Below are 23229 nucleotides of genomic sequence, written 5' to 3' on the forward strand. Positions count from 1 at the left end.
CTTCCTTCCTTCCTTCCTTCCTTCCTTCCTTCCTTCCTTCCTTCCTTCCTTCCTTCCTTCCTTCCTTCCTTCTTTCCTTCCTTCCCCTGTGGACAATATTTAAGATACTTGTCCAACCTTTAAGCCTAAACTGAAAACTGTATTTGTTTAAAATAAAAGTAGACATTGATTTGGAACAGAACTAAGATGAATCCCAAGTGTGTCTTCTGTGGAAAAAACTTTTCATATGCTTTGAAAATCCCATTAGCTATAAGAAAACAATTTAGCAGAAAATAGGAGACCTTACAAAGCTTCAACTCTTTTGAAGGCATGTATTATACCTCAGGTCATCTTACAGGTCATGTGATTTTGTTATGAATAGCTTAAAACTATTAAAGCTTCAAACTGCACTAAGACTTTTGGGACACCCAGTACAATGAAGAGTTATTTATGGACACACTAATCATTTTGCTCTCTCCTATCTGCTCTTTGGACTACCTGAAGAGATGATCATAGAATCATGGTGATAGAATGACAAGGGCCTTTAGAAGCCATTTAGACCAATTCCCTCACTTTATAGATGGAGAAACTGAAGCCCAGAGAACTTAAGTGATGTGGACAGTGTCACAGAGGAGGTAAGTAGAAGAACTGTAGGTTGATCCTAGGTCTTCTGGTTCCCACTCTTGCACTTTTCCCACTCAAAGTCTTCTGTAACATTATTTTATAAGAAGTTGGGCAACTACATAGTTGAGGAGTTGTTTGTTCATAGGCAGAGATGTTTTGATGCAGCCTAAAAGTGGATGCACTGTAAAATTGGCAAGTGTCTATTATAAAGCTCTCTGTCTAGGGGCCACCCCTCCATTTGGTATTTTGGAAGGGGCCCAACTTGTGGAGGAGCCAAGGTCCATATGCTTTTGGTGTTCAAAAAAAAAAGGTCCTATGAAATGAAAATGTGTCTTTACATATGTAAGGGAATATATGGACCAAAAGAGTTAGATTTTGTCCTGTGGGACATAATGCTTCAGAGATGATGGTGGTGGTTTCCAGTTGATATTTTAGAGGACCTTTTCAAGAAAAAGGATAATTACAAATCTGAAGTACATTCTCTGGTGACTTGGCTTTTTGGTGACTTGCATATGATAATTTGTCTAAATTTAGAAAGCTATTTAGCCATCTAATAAAGATAGTCCCTCTTAGCATACATGTCTCTCAAAGTTTTCTAAATATGTATTTACTTTCCATGGAATGTTATATTTATTTTTAAACTGAAAATAAAAATGAATAGCAGCAGTAGTAGTAGTAGTACTGGGGCAGCTAGGTGTTGCACCGAATAGAGTGCCAGGCCTGGAGTGAGAAAGACACATCTTTCTGATTTTAAATCTGGCTTCAGACACTTATTAGCTGTGTGATTCTGGGCAACTCACTTAACCTTCTTGGCCTCAGTTTCCTCATCAGTAAAATGAACTGGAGAAGGAAATGGCAAGCCAATTCAGTATCTTTGTCAGGAGAACCCCAAATAGGGTCACAAAGAGTTCTCATGACTGAAACAATTGAACAATGACAATAACAACAGTAGTAGTAGTAGCAGCAGCAGCATCTGCCATGTTATAGTCATATCAGGAAATGATCTGGAAGATTTTCACAAATCTATAAATTATATATAATATAAGTGATTAAACTTTGGGAAGAAAATCGAAGAGGGATGAACACTGAGAATGAAGTAGATACAGCTAGAATCTTTTTGCTCTAGCAGTCCTGGTAACCTTGGTTTGTTCTTCTCCTTTATCCTATTTCTCACAAGGGACAGTCTTCACTATCAGATCCTACCCTCAGTCCTAAGGTCATTTTTAACTTTTAACTATAGCAAATATATTTTGAAAATGCCCTAAAATGGCATCATTGATTATGGCACTGGGGAGTCTTAGATTGGTTTTTTCTGGTCCAACAGTGTAATTTATAGTATAAATCTGGAATTGACTTCAAAACTAATAGCCATGGCTCAGATACTAGTCAGGTCAGTCATCTTGTTCTTAATTTCAAAGGAGTTGAGAAGACTCATTTGGGATGAGTCATGGCAAAGCTGCAACTAGGAATGAATGTACCTGAGGCAAAGTGAGTTGCAGGGTTTTGGGAGAGGGAGTAGTGGAGCAGGCACTCTGGGAGAGGTGTTGACCCATTGCTCAGAGAGTCTGGCCCAACTTCATCAGGGTTGAGGAGGAAGATAGGCCTCGGGACCCTGGGGCTGTGAGTCTAGGAGTAGTCGTACCACTCAGAATGAAATCTTCTTCCCCTCCTCACTTGCTTCCCCTGCCCTGAACTCCTACCATATTGGCACCCTGGGCCGTCGGTACCCTATGCCAAAGGCCTAATTGCTAGTAATAGCTCCAGGGCATAGTTCTAGTAGCCTACTTTGTCACTTAAAATCAAGGACTTATATAAAGTTCCTGAATATTCATCATTGTCAAACCCTGGAAAGTGAATTTAGAGTCACTCAGAATAACACTATTCTTATTTGTCAGGGATATGGATTCCAGCCCTACTGCCTACTTTTTCCCCTGACTTAAGCAAACCAATCCCAAACAACCCCATGAGCTTCTTTGTAGTAGATATGCATTTTCAGGTCAGTCTGAACACTTACCACAGCATCAAAGACATGATGGTGATTATGGCAATGTGACCAGTTCTGAATAGATCCAGGATGTATCCCTTTTGCTGTTCTAAAGGCGTTAGCTCCTGGAGCTAAAAGAATAGAGATGATTTGGGGATGAGATACAGGAAAGAAGATTCTAGAATATACAGTGATACTAGCATTCTCATGGGACAGGATGGTCCCATCTCCTCTCTGCCGCGTTTGTGTTGTTGGTCCTTAACTTTCTCCATTTAGCAGTTGATCATTCTGAATTGTACATAGTTCTATAATTGTTTCATGTCTCCTCCAGGGGACTGTGAACTCTTCAAGGGCAGGGACATAGGACTTCTGTCTCCCTCGCAAGGGGTTGCTAAGAGTTTATTATTTACTCAATAAATACTTCTTGAATTGGGTTGAATTTAGAAAGGTGACACTTACTAACGATGCCAGTTCAGGTGGCCTGGTTAAGTAGAATAATTATTTCAAGGATGATTTAGGACAATGGACTAGCCTTGAGGAGCTTGAGCTCTGTGAAGCTTCCTATCATCTGTGACTATGAATCCAAAATCATTACATAGGTATGTCCATCTTCCTAGGCCTCTGAACCTCTAATGGATACTGACAAGCTCCCAGTGCTGCCATTTACTATCTGTTTAACCTCAGGCAAATCATTTACTCTCTCTGGGCCTCAGTTTCTTTAGCATAGGGCATGATGCAGCGAGCACTTAATCAGTGCTTTGTTATCTTGTCTTAACTGTAAAATGAGTGGTGATGACTAGATGATTTCTAAGGTACTTTCCCAGCTCTAAATCTAAATGACTTTATGCTCGTAGAACTATGTCCTGTCATCTAAGATGTCCTGGGTGTGATTCTGTGCTTGACACTTGAGAGGTAGCATGCCACAGTGGAGGGGTCACTAGATTTGGAGCCAGAAAGATCGGGGTTCAGATCTCATCTTACTAGTTGTGTGACCCTGAGCAAGTGACTTGACTTGTCTGTGACTGAGTTTCCTCATCTGTAAAATGAGGTTGGACTCAGTGATTTCCAGCTCTAAAATCTATGATAACAATACCTAGCATTTACACAGCACTATAAAATTTACCAAGAGCTTTAGAATATATCATTTCATCTTCACAATAATTTGTGAGGTGGGTGTTATTATTGTTTCCATTTTGTAATGAAGGAAACTAAGGCTAAGAGAGGTTAAGTGACTTGCCCAGTGTCATATAATTAAGAGATGTCTGAGGCAGGATTTGAAATCAGGTCTTCCTGTCTCCAAATCCAGAACTCTAGCTACTATACCACCTACCTCCCTATGTGATTCTGGAAACATCACAAGATTCTGATACTTCTTAAACATGGAATAACACAGTCTCCACTGCAACAAAACTAATGTTCTTAGTACCTTCAAGCTTCAAAATGCAAACCCAAACTCACCATTTCCAGTCTCCAAGAGGCCTTCCCAAATTTATGGCAAACTAGGTACAAACCCATACAAATCCCCCCAAGTCTCACTTTACCTTCATCAATGTGCTCTTATGGGCCCAATAAAATGAAAGCTCCCTGAGGGCAGGGATCATTTTTTATTTGTCTTTCTTTCTCTATAGCTGTAGGTGCCTTGAAGAAGGTATTTGCTTAATGTTTGTTGAATGAGTGAAAGCAAATTTAGATGTCCTATGGAGAGAGTCAGATAGGCACATCAAAGCCTCTATTCTACTCCTCTGGTGATCATTGACTTTTGATGACATGATGACCCCTTGGTGTTGGTTACCTATTGGTTTGCCCTATTTCTTCCATTAGATTATATGTGGGACATGTATAACCTATATTTGATTCCTTGCCATCTCAGGGAAGGAGGAGGGGAAGAGGAAGGGAGGGAGGGATAGAATTTGGAACTCCAAACTTTAAAAAACCAGATGTTAAAAATTGTTTTAGTATGGAATTGGGGGAAAATACACACACACACACACACACATATATATATGTATATGTATATATATATGTGTGTGTGTATATATATATATATATATATATATATATATATATATATATGAAAGACCTGTGTCAAAGTTATCTTTGGAACACCAAGAATATGGAGTTTAGGGCCTTTTATTTAGTGAAAGCTCAATACATGTTTAGGTATGAGGAGAGTAACAATATGTTATGGAGTCAAAAGTACATGGTTGGCATCACAGAGAAGAGCAAATCCCCATGAATGCTTACCTCCGAAGGATCAAATACTGTGACCGGTGCTGTCACCTTATTCATTTTTGCAGCCTTTTGGATGATATCTTCTGCTTCTCCAAATCTTCCTTGAGATATCAGCCATCGTGGGGATTCAGGAATAAACCTGTAATTGAGTTTGGGGTTTAGTTCTTGTGGGATATTTATTTTATTCTCAGAAACTGTCAATTCCATAACGACAATCAAAAAAATCTTAGAAAATATTATCTTCCATAAAATGTAATTTTTTTTAAAATTAAGATTTTTTTTTATTAAGAAAAAAGAAAACCTCTGAATTTTTTCCTCCACGAGTTTCCTAATCAGAAACTTTTGGCTAGTGGGTATATACAAACTTTAAAGAGGTTTTAGGAATATTCAGACCAGGGTCACCCAAAACACAGGGTAATGGAGACAGTACTAATCAACATGAGACATAAGTAGCCAGTGAGATATTCAAGGTGTTATCTGGGTATCTTCGAAGGACTGCCTGGGAATTATGTGTTAGTTCCTTCCTTGTAGAGAGTTACTGTGGTGTGATTGAAAGAGTTTGGGACTTGGAGAGATGCAAGAGACCTGCATTTAAATTCCACTTTGAGCACTTAGCTAGTTGCATAACTGTAGGTAAATCACTTAATTCTCTAAGGCTCAATTTCCTCACCTGTAAAATGGGGACATGTGAGATGGTATCTATCTCCTAAGGCTGTTTGACAATCAAAGAAGGTAATGTATGTTGACTGTTTTGCAAACCTTAAAGTGTTGCCTCAGGTATATTATTTGGACATGGATGACAGTGCCTTGTATAGGGTGGGCACTTAAAATATTTTTAAAATGTTGAATGAGTCAAACAATCAGCTAAAATGAGTTATGATACCCTGCTTTGCCAGGTTTCCCTACATGAATGAAATCACAGGTCTTGATAACCCCCCTGCCCCTCAAACCATGGAGGTGGTACAGAGGATAGAGCACTGAGCCTGGAGTCAGGAAGACCCAACTTCAAATCCAGCTTCAGGCACTTACTAGTCGTAAGTCACTTAACCTTGTCTACCTCAGTTTTCTCAGCTGTAAAATGGGGGAAATAATAGCACCTAGCTCTGAGGCTTATTGGGAGGATCAAATGAGATAATATTTACAAAGTGCTTAGCATAGTGAATGGCACATTTAGGTACTTAACCCCTCTTTCCCCCCACCAGTGTTCAAACATAGCATTGGAGGACATATCTTTTCCTGACTTCATCTAAATTTTTTCCCCTTCCCACTTCAGCCACTGAATTTCTCAGCTTTCCCATTTCCACCTATCATTTTTTTCAGTATTGTTTCCTTGGAAATTTAAATTCTATTAAAAAAGTATTAGGTATATTTTCCCACTGATATTACTAGGATCCTCAGCAGTAGTAATGACCTAATTGAGAATTGGCCAGAAATAACAACCTTACAAAATCATCCCTCCTCCAAGCTGTCTTCCTTGTCTCTAATCTAGGCAAATGACTTCTTGTCTTTCCTCATGAGATTGTAAACTTCTTGAGAGCAGAAACTGCCTTTTACCTTTTTTTTTTATCCTCAGAACTTAGCACGGTGCCTGGAAGGTGCTTAATAAATGTTTATTGACTAACTTGAAAAAAATCCCATGTAAACCCATTTGCCTTAGTTTGAAACAAATGTCTGTCAGTCTGCTGCTATACATTATTGAATAGTACCAGTTACCCAAAACCTTCTCTGCTGAGTTAGTCAGCTTCTACATACAACTGCTGTGCCACTGAAGTGCATTTTGACTAATGCTCTTAGCCAATATAAATCCTGGTCCTGGAGATGTATGGTGTTATAATATTTATGAATATATACACATATATTTGGTCTCATATATATACACACACACATATATCAATATATAAGTACATGTATATATACACACATGCATGTGTATACATATGCATATATGGAAACATGGAAGGATGAGATGTGTATATATGTATATACTCAATATACATGCTCACACACATGTGTATATGTATGTGTGTATGTGTATACACACATATCCTATCTTTCCATATTTTGACAAATTGCAGGGGTCCAATGCCACATGATCCCAGATGGCTGAGTCAATTATGTTTGTGCAAGATCAGTTGGTATGAGTAGGCAGCTTTGGGAATTTCTCCACAGGGCCCTCCATCCAACTTTATAACAGTTCTGGTAACTCTCTACTGTTTTCTCAACTCTAGAGTGTGATGCAAAGGAACCTGTTTTTTTCATGTCCTCTACATGGTAATACAAATTTGAGCATACGGCAAAAGCTTCCAAAGCTGAGGTTAGAGGCACTAACCCTCAGACCTACTAGAACAAAAACAGTACTGAGTTCTGTGTGATGTACACTTAACAAAGGGAACTCATAACTTACTTAGAACCCATTAAAGAACAAGAAAAGAGTCATATCTCAGAATTTTTGTCCTGGAATAAAAATGACAAACTGTGTTTTGGGTAAGTGACATGAAATGTGCCCTCCTTGGGGAGGGGAGATACAATCCTATGAGTGTGTGGGAAGGCTAGAGGGAGTGGGACAGAGACCGACATTATACTTGTAGGAAGTCTCAGGAATCAGCCAGCCAGGGCAAAAGAAGTCTCACCTCAGCACACCACTGGGGAACATCTGATTTTAACTAGTGATTCTTGTTAACCAGGTGCCCAGGTCTTTGGTTTCTACATTGTTCAAAGACTACAAGTGTTGTCACTATCCTCTGAATTTGGTCTAGGTAGGATACAAAGGATGAATAGTCCAATTGGATGGCGTCTGATGTTGGGGATACCATAAGGCTAAAAAGCAAAAAAGGAACCTTGCACCTGAACTTGCAGTAATACATCTATTTAAGGAAATTGAGAAGTAGCTTTTTAGCTGGTTGTATTCATTTTAGAGGCCTGGGAGTGGTAGAGAGAGGATGGAGCACTGGCACCTATGTGACCATTTGGAAGTTTGTGAGTGGGAGCATAGTAGGAGGAATGATTCCCTGATTGTCCAGGAGGAAGAGAGAGTAAGTAGGGGAGGAGAGACATCAATGAGTATGTTGGGAAGAGACAGAGAATGAGTGAATGAGCCTGAGTGTTAAGACAAAAAGGTGGATCTGGTGAGCCCTCACTGTGCATGGAATCCTGAACTCGGGCTCAATAATCTTGTCACCTTAGGCAGGTGACTTAACCTCTTTGGCCCTGAGTTTCCACGGGAGGGCCAAAATGAGGGAGTTGAAGTAGATGACTTCTTTGGCTCCTCACAGATCCAGATCTAAAATTTTGTGTCACTGGGTAGTAGGGGAGTAAGGTAATGCCTTGTATCCCAGTGCCTTTTCCCCAATTATGCAGTGAGACAAGTGGAAATAGCTCCATGTCTTCTCAGTGGCATTACGTTTACCTGTTGCCAAACACCAGCACTGGGGCAGGAACAAGACTCTCTAGGGATGTGCTATTTAAACCAACGCTTTTGGTTTTAAGGGGAAAACATTGATGAGGCTGGGTTTCTCAGACTGTCAGACAGATTGGAGCCAGCACTACTGGAGGTGGGCAGCATGTCAAAGTAGGTATGTGATAATACTTGTTATTGTACAGAGTAATACATGAGATAGCTTCTTCCCCAAATGACGGTTATACACACATACTTTCCCTGTAACTGGGGAACCTCAGAGAAATACTTTGTGAAGGCTAGAACAGGTTATTAAGTGACATGGGATAAAACCAAAATGGTAGGTTTCTCCTTTAAACCAAAGCTGTTTTTTAGCCTGACATTAGGCAGCTACGGGGCATATTGAATAGAGCACTGAGCTTGGAATCAGAAACACCTGAGTCCAAATCCAGTCTCTGACTCTTAACTAGCCATGTGACCCTGGGCAAGACACTTATCCTCTGTCTGTCTCAGCTTCCTCAGTTGTATAATGGGGATACTAATATAACACCTACCTAGTGTTGTGATGATTAAATGAGGTAATACTTGTAAAATGCTTAACAGTGTCTGGCACACAGTGGGTGCTTATTGCTTGTTCTTTTGTTCCTTTGTACTATAAGTAAAAGGAAGGAGTTACCTCCTACAGATTCATCCTTCTCTTTTCTCCACCTACTTGAGTCAGTCACTTTCTTCCCTTACCAACCAACATCAATGTACTATGGCACCTGATGTCGCTTGATCGGCAGCTTCCCCATCTCAGGTGTCCCAAGCTGAACAGGGAGACCAGAGTCTACCTCCACCCACCTGGCATGACCTAAGGTCCCCATGAGAAGATGAATTCGGAAAGGAGCATCACAAATGCAACTCATCTCAACAGCACACATATCAAGAAGGAAGAATGAATATATGTCAAATCAAGGGCAAGACAGTGAGGGCCACCAAGGAGCCAAAACTGGAGAAAGTTGAGTAGGCTTTTTATGGTCAAGGAGGGAAATCAGTAAATTTGAATGCATCCATTGGGCTGTACACACAGAAATCCAAGCACTTGTGGACATGTGTTAAGGTGGGGACTGAAGGGAAACTTCCATACCACCGAGGACCTTATTGATATAGCAGTAGTAGTAGTAACATCCCATCCCAGAATAAATATTATAGAGGGTCTCATTAAGGGATAATGGTCAGAAGTATAGCTTAAACCTAAACATTACTTTCCTTAGATTTAAAATATTAAAAGGAGCAGGTAGAGATTATTCTAGCCCACTGTCCACTCTCTCTGAGATCAGGTTGGCCAACCTCTGGCCCCAACCTTCTGCTTTCTCTGCTGGCAGGAATTAAAGTCTTCCTTGGAGAAGGGTAGGGATATTATTCTGGTCTAAGCCACATCTGGACAGTCCCCTGTCAGCATCTACAACCTATATAGGCAAAACAAAACAACACCTTCCTCTCCCCACTAACACATACACCCTACACTTGAGGAAAACATCCCTTGAAGCCAAGGGGACCTAGAAGGGCAACACTTGTCCCAAGTATATGGCATGTTAGCACTACTCCTAGTCAGTTAATTCACCAGGGACACCTTTCTCTTGGGTCTTGTCTTCACCATACAGATTAGTCACATTGCTTCTCTAGAGATTACAGGCAGGTGGAGACAAAAGGGAACACTGTGCATATATGTGCTCTAGCCTTGTGAGCTAGTTTGCCAATCAGGAAGTAGAGGAAAAGGATTTGTTGTTTCTAAAGAACAAAAGTAAAATAGTTTCTCTTTGAATAGATCCTGTGAAATATAGCTGACTAACTTATAACTTAAAAAAATTGGGGATCTCCTGACTTTGGTTCAGGCATGGGCCACAATGGATTTGACTCCTGATTCTTTTTCTTATTACCTGTGTCACCTTATTACCTGTCTGAGTCTCAGTTTCCTCATCTCAGGAAGCTAAGTGGTACAGTGGATAGAACACCGGGCCTGGAGTCAGGAAGACCTGAGTTCAAATCTGATCTCAGACAGTTGCTAGCTGTGTGACCTGGGGCAAGTTTGTTAACCTCTGTCTGTCTCAGTTTCCTCAACTCTAAAATAAGGATCATGATAGCATCTAACTCTCATAGGGTTATTGTGCTGATTAAGTGAGCTAATATTTATAGAGTTCTTAGCACAATGCCTGGCACATAGCAGACACTTAATAAATACCTATTCTCCTTCCTTCATCTGTGAAATGAAGGGTTTAGACAGGGTGACCTGTAAAAGTCCTTTCTAGCTCTAAACTGTCTGAAAAGCTTGACTTCCTCTCCCTGGTTCCCCACCCCAAACACTTCAGGTTTATATGTTTAGCCTTAACTACAAGACAGATAAGAAGTTTTTGTTGTTTTCTAGAGTTCTAACACACTTGAGAGAGAGGCAAGAGGCCTAGAGATTGCTGGTCAGAAGGGAGAATAATTAAGAAGGCATTTCTTCTTGTAGCTTGTATCTTCTTGTATTTCTTGGTACTTCTGGATCTCTTACAATGGGACCTGCTCAGCAAAATCAACTAGTGGGAATGTGGGATGGAAACAGAGTCTGTCTGGATGGGGCTTCTCTGGGACATCCACATGCCATTGTGGATCTAGGATGATTTCCCTGGGGCAGAGCTGTTTTATAATGAAGTGGGTATAATGTCATTGTGACCTGCTCATTTGGTTCATTTAGACCCCCTTCTAACCTATGTGGGTATTTTTGAAGCATATTCTGTAGGCATGAAATTTGGCTTTTGAATTCGGCATAAGAAGGGGTCAGCTAAATTGGACTTATTTCTAAGCTCTACCAGGCTCCATTTCAAACTTTGGGAGAAACATGGGAGAGGAAATATCATTGGCTCCCACACACTAAATTTATACTGGTGATCCATCAGTCTGATAAGTTAGGGAGGCACTCATAGTTTGTATCAAGAAAGCAGCTTTTCTGGAAGGCAAAGAATGGGCCAGACAACATTTATGACTGTAGCACATTGAAGGAAAAGGTGGGTAGGTATCTTGTTAAATGAATGTGACTTCATGCTATCATCAGATAATGCACATTCCAGTGTAAGGTGAAAAGGCTTTTATGCTCAAAACAAGACCAAAGACCATGCCAACCTTTAAGGTCTAGACAAAATATCAAGTCTTGAAAAAAAATGACGACAGTGGTTTTCATGATGCTGAATAAGAAAGTATTATAGCCCAACAAAGACAGCTTTCCAGAGTTGTTGATGGGAGGTTGGGTTGTAGCCAAACCAAGAGTAATTATAAGGGAATTTAATGGATTAAAAAAAATCCCTCATGAAAGACAGGGTACTTTCTCTTCCTGCTTCAATGTGAAAAATAAAAGAAAACCACAAAAGTCACATCAAAACCATCCACAAAACCCAGTACTCAAAGTAAGTTGGATTAAAAAGCTATCATTCATTTCCCTACCTCCCTCAAATGCCAAAATAGGCAGAGGCAGCTATTAAATTCACTGCTCTATACCCCCACTTCTCCTATTAAGTGAATTGTATTTCACCAAGACTTTGGGTCATTTTTCAAACTGTAGTACTATTTCAAGAGGGAATAGGCCACAAATGAGCTGTAAAAAGACCTGACTAGAAGGAAATTTTTATTTATCTTTTAAAAAAATACTTCTCTCTGTCTGTCTCTCTTTTTGTCCCTCTGTCTCAGTTTCTTTCTCTCTCTTTCTACCTGTAGTTCCATGCAGATAAGCAAACACATCTTCAACATTGTAGGGAAAGTCTTGTCAGAAAAGTTGAAAGACTTCATATGTTTTCATAAACAGAAAAGAGACTTTCTAAAGGAAGACCAAAGTGGAAAGGGAAGTTAGTAGCACATGAAAGAGAAAAACAAACTGCAACAGAAAGGATGGCTTCAGGTTAAGATTCTACTCTGAGAGTGACACTTTCAAGCAGACATGGAGGACCCTAACCACAGCCACCACACACGGAGCATGTGATTTAACTGGCCAAAAGCAGAAGGACCATTGCTTTTAGCAGGCACTGAGGAAAAAAATCCAAAACACAAGACACCTCAAAATCCAAAGCAAGGTAACATTTCAACCCAACGGTGATCTTAAAAATTGTAGCTCCAGATGTGCCCCCCTGGAGGGGAATGCCTGTGAACATGGTCTCACTCACCACCACAGCGGGACACACAGCACCCCCGGCATCGTCAGAGCCAGTAGCAACATCCGCCAGTCTCTGATGAAGTAAGCAAACAGTGGCAGCAACATGTAGCCAATTGCAAAAAATATGCAAACTCCTAATGTGGAGAATATAATACGAACTGATTTGCCAAGTATTTCTGTTCCTGTTCAAAACAAGGGAGGAGTATTAGCATTGTAACTCACTTTATTTTAATATTTGTGCTTTACAGTATCATCCAGTTTGTCATGGAAGTTAGAATTCAAGCTAACAACACTCTTAAGAAAAAAGGAGATATTTCCTTGGGGATCCACACCAAACTCTAGTGAAGAAATAGTTTAGTGTGTCTCCTACCTTGTAGTTTGGGAGAAGGTTCCCATGAGATTCTAAAGACAAAAAATGGGCCTGACTCACACAGAATGTTGCATATTTGGTTAGAAGTGGTCACTGTGTCAAGTGTTTTGGAAGGTTTAAGCTGTGGGGGAAGGGGAGATATAGAAATGACTATGACATAAAAGCAAAGGCATTAATGAAATGGATTAGAAAAAACAACCCATCATTGTGTCTTAGAAATGGTCCTCCTCAAAGTGAGGCAAACCATTCATCTTGAGGAGATAACCAAGCCCCTTTCCTTGAAGGCTTAAGGAAATCCAAGATCACGTGCCTAATTAGTGGGCCTTATTTTACTTTGAGGCAGAAGCCTTATGAAAATAGCCCAGAGCAGCCTGATGAGGTTTTGAAGAATGATGTGTGTGTGTGTGTGCGTGTGTGTGTGTGTGTGTGTGTGTGTATTTAGCATGCATTTCTAAGACTGTTTCTATGTGGCTAAATGAGAGGAATTTGAGCTGATTTTTTTCTTTGTCAGAAATCAAGATGGTCAACAAATTTATATTGACCCATTGGAAAGTAAAAGAGTTGGAGACTTTTTTTTTTCATTTCTAAGGGGTTATTGTGATCTTGGCAATCCTATGGCATTTAGAAGTGGGAAAAAACTGGACCAAAGTGGAGTGGATGAACTTAACCTTTTACTTTCTTCTTTGGTTTCCTAGGACCTGGAATGAAAACATCCCCAGCAAAGTTTTCATGCAAAGATTGGTCTCCATATAGGTGGAAATATTTCATGACACTGAAAGAGAAGGAAGGGCAGTTGCTAATGTCTCCAATACAGGCATCAAAATAAGCTGTGGCTAAAGACAATCTTGCTTTAACATTTCAGGGCAACAGAACCCCCTGAAGGAATCTCACCATGCATTACTGGGTATAAAATAGGCTGCACTTTAGAACGAAGAAAGGGCTGGATTTGCAATCAGAAGACCTTGGTTCAAACTGCAGCTCTTTGGACATGTGAAGTTGGACTGGATGACCTGAAGATTCCTTCCAACTTGAAATTTGACAATGATCCTATGATCCAACTTAGTCTAGGAGAAAGAAGCAGCCTCAGAGGAAAGTTTCTGGTGCTTACTTGCTATTGGACATTGAGGAGGTTGCTCAACTTCCCAAGGCCTCAGTTTCCTCCATAAAGTGAGGAGATTAAACCGGATGGCTCTCAGGTCCTTTTTAGTTATAAATCCATGATCTTATGATCTGGCCTAGATGTACAAACCTACATTTTATTTCTTTCTCATCACCAGTTTAAGTAAATTCAATAAACACAAAATACCCTCTATTTGCAATGCTCGGGTACAGCAGGTTCAGTGACATTGAGAATTTTGTTGTCCAAGGACCAGCCCAGCTAAGTCCAGGGAGATATCACCGAAAAGCTGCCTGCTGGATGATTTTTTTTCCTCCCCAGCCATAGCAACTGACAAAGACCTTCACTATGGGGTAATAGAGAAGTAGTCACCTGTGTGAGCAGAGGGCACACTTCACAGTTGAAATCTTAAGTCTCAACGTATTAAAGTATATTCAGGGTTCTATTTGGTGCTAGAACTGCAAAGATGAATGTCATGCCCATCTGTGTGTGCCCCACTATAACTGATCATCAGTCTGATTCAGCATTCATCACAGGTGAACTCAAAGTGTTCCTTTGTTTACCTTCAAGTTGTGATGAGAACAGACTACTCATGAAGTATACTCTAGGTCAGGAGAAGGGAAATTAGTACTCAAAAGCATTTGCCATCAGACAGCTCTCCTATTTATAGAAGTGGTGAACCTTGTTCAATTACACATAGTAGTTTGCTCAATAAATGCTCATTGAATCGAACATAACACTAGTTGCTTAGTTTGGTCTTTTGATGGGCAGTCTAAATTGCTAGTGGTGCAGTAGATAAAGCCCAGTCTGGAGTCAGGAAGAACTGAGGTCAAATCTAGCTTGGGATACTAGCTGTGTTACCCTGGGTAAGTTACTTTATCTCTGTATGCCTCAGTTTCCTCATCTGTAAAATAGAGATAATAGTAGCACCTACCTCCCAGGGTTATTCTGAGGATCAAATAAGATAGTAATTATAAAGTGCTTAGCATGGTGCCCAGCACATAGTACATGCTATATAAAAGTTAGCTACTATTATTAAACATTTTTACAATCTTCTGAAGGATGTCTCCTTATAGTAGAACATTTATTAAGATAGAGGAGAATTGAAAAAACATGTAATCTTTATAGTATATGTAATAGAGCTTCAGGCTATATTCAGGGATAGGTCAGCTGTTTGTAAACAGAACAATAGTGTTGGGGTGGCCTGTTTCCCTTGCTGGGGTCTCTGCTTGCCCCTGCTTGCTGTGGCTCATGGGCAGCTTCCCAATTTGTATATCCCCATCATGCTTCTGTGTTTTAGGGAAGAGAGCTTTGTCTGGTTGTATCCAAAGGATGTTCCTACTCCAAATCATCTCTGAGCACACCAGTCTGGACCTTTTATCTCTAGAAACTTAGAGATTTTTCTAGATTTGGAAATTCTAGAAAGAATTTCTAAATATCTAGAAAGAATCTCCTCTGGGAAGGACCTAGAATATTCCCAGGTCAGGGCCCGAGAGAGTTTCATGTCTCAGTTCTCAGGGTCAGGCCATTTTGTAGAAGTTAGTGTTAAGGTCAGGGCTAGGAACTGTCATCATCCCAATACTCTGATGCTGCCTCCAAATACCTTGGTGAACCCCATTCTTCTCCATGGGAGCACCAATGCTACTCCCAAGGATGGAGAGGAGGTCCTGGAGCACTGCCTACCTTCCTAAGGTGAAAGCTGACATGGATTGCCTCTTCAAAAGGTAAGAGCTCCATTCATTGGTAATGAGCTAGCAGAGATGAGTTGGCAATTGTCAAGGAATTATAGAAGGAATTCCTGAATTGGGGGGGCAAGGAGGTTGGACTCTGCAGATCCCCTTCCAACCCTAAGATTTATTAGATTCCATGAAATTGCCACTAGAGAAAAAGCATTAAAAAAGCAGCCACATCTGCCTAATTCAGGCCCACAGACCAATGAAAATAAATCTGCTTCCCAAAGTATTCCTACACTTAGTAGATATAATATTTTTAAATGCTTTGTTTTTTCTAAGTACCTCATAATCCCTTCCCCGTAACAGCATTATAATGACAAGCTAGTAGAGATATTCCTTTAGAGATGAAGAATATGCCATTTGCTACCTGTATGACCACTTCATGTCCTCTTTTGCCAAGGATAATAAGTCTGATGCCTTTTTCATTTGACATTTCTTCAAATATTTGAAGACAGGGATCATGTCCTCCTGAAGTATCCCCTTTTTGTTTCAGGACTAAACATCACCTATGCCCTTTAAACAGTTTTTGTATAGTACATTGCTGAGTCTCCTCCCTGTCCCTATTCCTAGGGCATCTGGGTGACACAGTGGATAGAGTGCCAACTTGCTGTCAGGAAAAATTGAGTTCAAATTGAGTTCAAATGTGGCTTCAGTCACTTCCTAGCTGGGTGACCCTGGGCAAGTCACTTAACCTCTGCTTCAATTTTCTTGTAAAATGGGGATAATAATAATCCCTATCTTGTTAGAGTGTTATGAAGATCAAATGAGGTGATTGATATGTGTGTGTGTATACATTTTTAAAAAGAGCTTAGAGTAATACTTGAAACATAGTAATATATAATTTATTATTATGTAATTATAAATGAATGCTATAATTGTATCATGATATATTTATATTATATACAATATAAATAAGTATAATTTATATAATATATAAAATAGTTATATATAATTATAAATTATTATCAGCATATATGATTATATATGTAGTATGTAAATATTATTGTACACTTATAACTGATTATAATATAATTATATATTTATGTTATGTATAGTATAAATAAATGTAATTTATATTGTCTTATATAAATAATTATATAAATATAATTATATCATGATATATAATTATAAATTATTATCAGTATATGTATGATTACATACATTGTATGTAAATGATTATTCCTTTCCTTCCCCTTCTTTTCCTCCATCCTGATCAATCTTCTTTGATTATACTCCAGTTCTGCCATGAGAAACTCTTATGAGTGGTATTGGCCAAAGGGTCCAAATATAACTCTAGGTTCTCTGATGACCCTTTATAAATACCTGAGCACACTTGGCTGAGGACTGAAGGTCACATAGAACCCTCAGGCTATACTGCAAGGTGTCTGGAGATAGATACAAGTTTAGTTAAATAAAGAGCTAGGGACTGAGCCTGTGGTTCCATTGGAACGGAGAACTCTTAAATAAGGAAACTCCCTCTACCAATGAAGGTTGGCATCCTCTCTGCAAATTACTGTCTTAGAACAGAGAGATTGTGACTTGCCCAGGGTCATAAAGTCAGTATGTGTCAGAGACAGGAGTTGAATTCCAGGTCTTCCAGACTGGTTCTCTATGCTACATCTTCGAGTCAAATAAAATGCAGAACTATTTAAGCTCTGAAATGATTTTAAGAAAAGTAACACTAGGCGTCGCTGTTGTACAACCTTTAGCCCTAAGGAGTGTCAATAGCTAAACATCAGAGTTTGAGTTGATGAGGTAATAGATCAAGGGCTTCCTGGGATGAGAAAAAGCTAATTTCCAAAGTCTTCACCACTCACTCACACTCTATTCCACATTTGAAGATCCATTAAAAAAATCCCAGAATAATAATAGAATATAGAATAAGGAGGTTTCCAGTAGAGTGCATAGAACAAGAATGTTACAGCCTTGTTAGTAGAAGAGACCAGGAATCTACCAAAGCCGTTAATGGCCTCTTAACAGTTTTAAGCAGGCCAGGCTGCTTGGAGAGTGGGAGGCAAGATCCAAGACAGTAGAAAGGCAGAAGTCTGTTGGTGAATACTCCACCCCACTTCTCACTCATCCAGATACAGCCTGTGTTCCAGCTGACTTTACCAGCTAAATTCATTAATATGAAAACTAGGCTTATCTCTCCTTCTCAGAGGCTCTTCATAAAGGGTGTATAGAGGATTATGGCATTGTAGGATCGTAGATTTAGAACTGACAGGAACCTTTTGGAGGTTTAGCCCTAGCATTTTACAGACGAGGCCGACAGAGGGGAAGTGACTCAACTAGGGTCACATAGGTAGTAAGTAGGACATATATTTATATATTCCAATATATTCCCAAAACATTCAGTTCCAAACATCTTGGCTTCCCTATTTACCAAGATGTTTGGAACTGAATATATTGGAGGCCACCACAAACTGGAATCACAGTAAGGCTGAGAGGCCTTTACCATAGAGATTGTCAGGTAGTACAGTGGATAAAATTCTGGACTTTGAATCAGGAAGGCCTGAGTTCTAATTCTGTTTCAAACATTTATTTAACTATATGATCCTAAGTAAGTCATTTAACCTCTCTCAGCCTCAGTTTCCTCATCTGTAAAATCATGAAAATAATAGTATCTCTCTTCCAGGGTTGTAGTGAGGAACAAATGAGAAAATACATGCAAAGCACTTTGAAATTTTAAAGTGATATTTAAATGGGGTATTGGCCTGATGCTGTTATCATTAGCACTAGAGCAGCTCCATGGCAATATGGCACCCAAAGGCAACTGCACTCATTGCTCTAGGGAAACATCTCAGTGGCTGAGGCCTGCAAGAGGAGTTGACCTGGACCTTTCTGCTACCACTGAGGTCCTGGGAAAGCTGTGACCAGTCAGGCTCTCAGGTCTCACTGTGTCCTTTTCTCTTTTCATTCAGAGTAGAAGTGTGGTGCCTCTCTCCCAGACTGTTAATCGTCTCCTTGTAACATTTCTCATAGTTGTTCTTTTTCTCCCTGCTTAAGTAATAGATTATTTCCCAAAATAGTCTGTCTTTAGAAGGGCAGTACACTCAATATTGACTCATAAATGTTATGGTGAGAGTGACAAAAATGAAGAAGCCTGGGCTTGCTAAATCTTGAACTGAAACAACATTAGAAAAAGAAAACCACACAGCTTCTGTGTCCTCCCTTCCAGCCTTGCTCTTCTTTTTATTTTCACCAACCTCGTTTAGAGACAGCTAGATGGCTCAGTAGATAGGCCACTGGGCCTGGAGTCAGGAAGACCTCAGTTCAAATGTGGCCTCAGATGCTTACTAGCTGTGTGACCCTGGGCAAGTCACTTAACCTCTGTTTGCCTTAATCTACTGGAGAAGGAAATGACAAATGACAAACCACTCCAGTAAAAACCACTCCACTGCCAAGAAAATCCCATCAGGACAAGACAACAACAGTTTGAGGAAATTTGGTTCTTTGACCTCAGGCTAAGAATATTTTCAGATAATTAACAAATAAATTAGAGACATGGTCTGACCCAGTGGACAAAACTTAAAGAGAGGAAGGCCTGGGTACAAATCCTGACTATGACCCTTCCTAGATGCATGACCATGGACAAGTGATTTAATCTTTCTGAGTCTCAGGCGACTCCCTAAAATAGAAAGTTATAAGTAGATTGTGATCTTTCAGTGGAGGGAGTTCCCACACCCACAAAATCACAGATACTTGAAACTGACCTAACAAAAAGTTGCCTGGGAATGTAGAAATTCAACGTGGCTCTTTAGGAAGCCCATTCAATCAGACAGTGCCTTGTTTTCTATCAAGTAGCCAGTTTGTGTTGATTTTATCAACTTCTCTGTCAGCTTCTCTATACTTCAAATCTACCTATCCCACTCTAACTTCTCCAATCTTGTATCTTCAACTGCCTTTGGGACATCTTGAAATAGATGTTGAGTAGACATCTTAAACTCAGCATATTCAAAACCAAACTCACAGTCTTTCTCTCAAACTCTCCCCTTCTCCTAACTTCCCATTTCTGTTGAGGACAACACCATCCTCACAGTCTCTTGTGCTTGAGACTAGGTGCCATCTCCACCTCCTCACCATCACTATCCCCCATATCCAATCTGTTGCCAAGGCTTGTTGATTTCAGCTTTGCCACATCTCTTGGATAAGTCCCTTTCTCTCCCCTGATACCGCCACTACTCTGGTATAGGTCCTCATCACCTCAAACCTGAATTATGGCAATAGTCTGCTGGTGGGTGCTCCTGCCTCAAGTCTCCCCCCAGTCCAATATATCCTCCATTCAGCCATCAAAGTGACTTTCCTAAAGTGCAGGTCTGACTATGTCATCTACCTACTCAGTAAATTCTACTGCTCCCAATTGCCTTCAGGGTCAGATATGAAATCTTCTGTTTGGCATTCAAAGGCCTTCTTAACCTAGCCCATGCCTACCTTTCCAGTCTTTTTATACCTTATTGCTTGCCACACCCTCTCTGATCCAGTAGTACTGGTTTCCTTGCTGTTCCATGAACAAGACACTCCGTCTCTAGATTCCTGGCACCTTCTCTGGCTGTCCCACATGTCTAGAATGCTCTCCCTCCTCATTTCTGCTTACTGCCTTCCTTGGCTTCCATTTTCTTTTTGATTCACAAGTGCATACTGTATTTTAAACAAATAAATGAAACCTTGAACCTGCTGGACCAAGCCAAATTTAGACTTCGTCCATAGTAATAAGCCAGAGCCCCTCAAAACTTAACATAGAATTAAAAAAAGATGAAACCCGGGCCACAAAAGCCCAGGCAGAGTTTCTGTTCTGCATTACATATGTTTCTAAAATGTCCTTTTCTGGTGACTGTCCACATCAATAAGAGGATAAATGAGAGGCAATCTAGCTGCAATTCAGAAAGACTTCTTACTGTGTTTCAGCCTACAGTCTTATCCACCCCTGGAAAGATACACAGTAACCTAAACTCTTGTTAGGATCTCACTCCAAGGTGGGGTTCCCATCAGTGGCTGGTGTCACCAGAGGGAATATAGTGATGCAAAGATCGATCATGGGGCTGGCACATCAGCATTCCTATCAATTAATTGTCTACAGCTAGTAAACAAAGAGTGGGCAGCTAGGTATTGCAGTGGATAGAGTGTCAGGCCTAAAGTCAGGGATTTCCAAAATAACTGGAGAGATTAGTAATTGCAGGTATTGCTTGTGTGGTATAAGAGGTGGGAATCACTTTGGAAGGTTTTTCTCTTTGATACGATGAGGACAGTGCAATTGTCCTAACGTGCTAATAGGAAGGCAGTAAATACTTTTCTCCAACCCTGCCTTTTTTTGGAGGATTCTGACTATGATATGATGTTTTTACTTTTCATCTGCAGCCCGATATGACTTGGACTTTAGTAACAGCAGTGCCTTGACTTCTATATACAAAAATGACATTCTTGACTCCCTTTCAATAGGTCCTCCCCTCTGAGCTGGGTCCCCAGCAATGGTCCCAGGGTGACTTGAGACATTCACACAATTTCAAACAGCCTTCCTTATGTTCAGTGGCACATATCTGTGAGAGTTTGGAACTAGAGATAGGGGAATTATCCTGAGGTGAATCTGTGGTCAGGTTTATAGAGCTAATCTATAGCCTGGAAACAGGATGAAGTCCACTGAGTCATGTGGGAATCAAACCTATCACCTTGGACTTAATTATGTCCACCAAGTCCTAACAAAAGCATAACCTGACAAAAGCAAATCTTCTAAGTGATCTATGGGCTCTCCTATAGCATTGGAGCATATATAGTTTTTGTTTCTGATGTAGAGTAGTCATTTTTTAAAATGCCCCTCCCCAAAGTCTCATCCAAAATAAAAATTGCCCTCCTCTGAACTTACTGAGATTTTATTTTATTTTTTTTGCAGTGACTGTTGGAAAGTGCTTTGTCTGTAGACCTGAAAGTTGTAAATGACTGTTCTAAGCTACAGAACCAACTCAGCGTTGTCTCCTGACCTGATGGAGCTAGGAGAGAACTATCTATTGTGACTCTGCAGTGACTCCCACCTGTGACCTCCTCAGCTCTTGGGCAAAATCTATTTCTGTCTGTCAGTCCCTAATGAAGAGAATATCTGGCTAGATGGTCAGAGAGAGGAGAAAGCATGTTTAGCACCACTGGCCTCTCTTAGGGCCAGACACCTCACTTCAGTGCACACTTCCTATCTATCATCTGTCCCACCATCTTTCTTCCTTGCTTCTTTCCTGACACTGACCTGTGAACCTTTTCAGTGCCTGGACCTCTGGTTACTTCATCAATGATTGAAGGAATGGAATTTGAACGTGACATCTGGTATGCTTTTCAAAGAAAAACATATCAGACAAGAGTCGTTCAGGTTTAAAGATCTCTGGGAGGAGGGAGGGTTAATGTTCAAGATCAATCATTCCGTCCAAGCTGGACCTTATTGTCATATTTCCTTTTATGAGTCAGAACTTTCTCCATGTAAGTGGAAGTTAATTAAAGGCTCTTGCATGACTTAAAACCCAGTGGACAATCCTGAGATGGGGAAGATAAGTGTTTCTAAAATTAAGAATTGCTTCTCCCTGAACAACAGTTTTAATAAAAGATAATGTTAAAAGCATCTGGTGACTATACTACAACAATGTAAATAGAAATAAAACAAATTTAAAAAACTTTGAATTTGAAACTTATATAATTATAATGACCAAGTTTGGCCCCAGAGAGGAAATGAGAAAATACATTTCCCTTCCTTCTTTGCGGTGGTAGGGAACTCGTGGTGGGATGTTACACATACTTATTCAGACTGTTGATACATTGGGAATTTTTTGTTGAGTTGTTTCCCTTTCCACTCTTCAACCTTTCTTTTTTATTCTCTAGATAGGGTAATAGTGACATATGCCTGGAAATGAAGGTGATATGAAAAAGATAGCAATAAAATTAAGAATTAATAAGGTGCCCAATGAGGATAAATAATAGGTTTAATACAGTACAGAAAAGTTAATGAGTAGCATTTTAATAACTCAATGTTTGAGCCTTTCTTTGACAAAATTAACCCTCTAGAAAAACTGATTAAATTTGAGTAATGCAAAAGACTGCCCTCTATGTGGAATAGTTGAAGCAAGGGACTACTTTGGGTCTTTGGGTTTCAACACAGGAAATGCTAGCCTTACCCAGCTCCTCTTCCAATAGTATGGAGTGCCCCCTTTCATTGACTTAGCCACCCCAACCTACCTGCAGGAGGTAAAGTGAGAGTCTGCAGAATGGGCTGATGGCTCAGGCTGCATCAGCCTTTCCATTGGACCCCTTCCTGAGGGAATAGCCCTATTCCTGGCATTTAAGAACTGGGTGATGAGGAAGAGGAGGTTAGAGTTCTGACACTAGGTTTAGGAATGACACCCAGATGGCCTCATGAATCCTTCAGGTGCTTTTTTTGCTTCTTAACAACAAGACATAAATAGAATGGCCTCCCAGCTGAGCCTATGAATTCATAGCATTTGAATACATCCCAAAATTTGAGAATCTGCATTAAAAAAAAAGCAGCAGGATTACTTTAAGATTAGTGCAGAAGAATAGAACTAATATTAGTGTTCCTGTTTCACCAACTTTTATGGAGCTTGACTTGTGCGACAATGGTGATTCAGAGATGTGATTTGATC

The 23229-nt window shown here is 40.1% G+C and overlaps 1 protein-coding gene across 4 annotated transcripts in view; it reads right to left on the minus strand.

Annotated features, from left to right (window-relative positions):
* LOC114033657 (solute carrier family 22 member 4-like) overlaps positions 1-23229 on the minus strand; it is an 84921-nt gene that overhangs the window by 15995 nt on the left and 45697 nt on the right. For all 4 annotated transcript variants that reach the window (XM_027849301.1, XM_027849302.1, XM_027849300.1 and 1 more), the window contains 3 exons: positions 12389-12560; positions 4832-4958; positions 2618-2718 (listed from right to left, as the gene is read on the minus strand). In XM_027849301.1, coding sequence (XP_027705102.1) covers positions 2618-2718; positions 4832-4958; positions 12389-12560 — 400 coding nt within the window. The remainder of the gene's footprint in view (positions 1-2617; positions 2719-4831; positions 4959-12388; positions 12561-23229) is intronic.

Source organism: Vombatus ursinus, unplaced genomic scaffold (assembly GCF_900497805.2).
Source record: "Vombatus ursinus unplaced genomic scaffold, bare-nosed wombat genome assembly UNPS02007284.1, whole genome shotgun sequence".
In the NCBI taxonomy this organism is placed as follows: Eukaryota; Metazoa; Chordata; class Mammalia; order Diprotodontia; family Vombatidae; genus Vombatus; species Vombatus ursinus.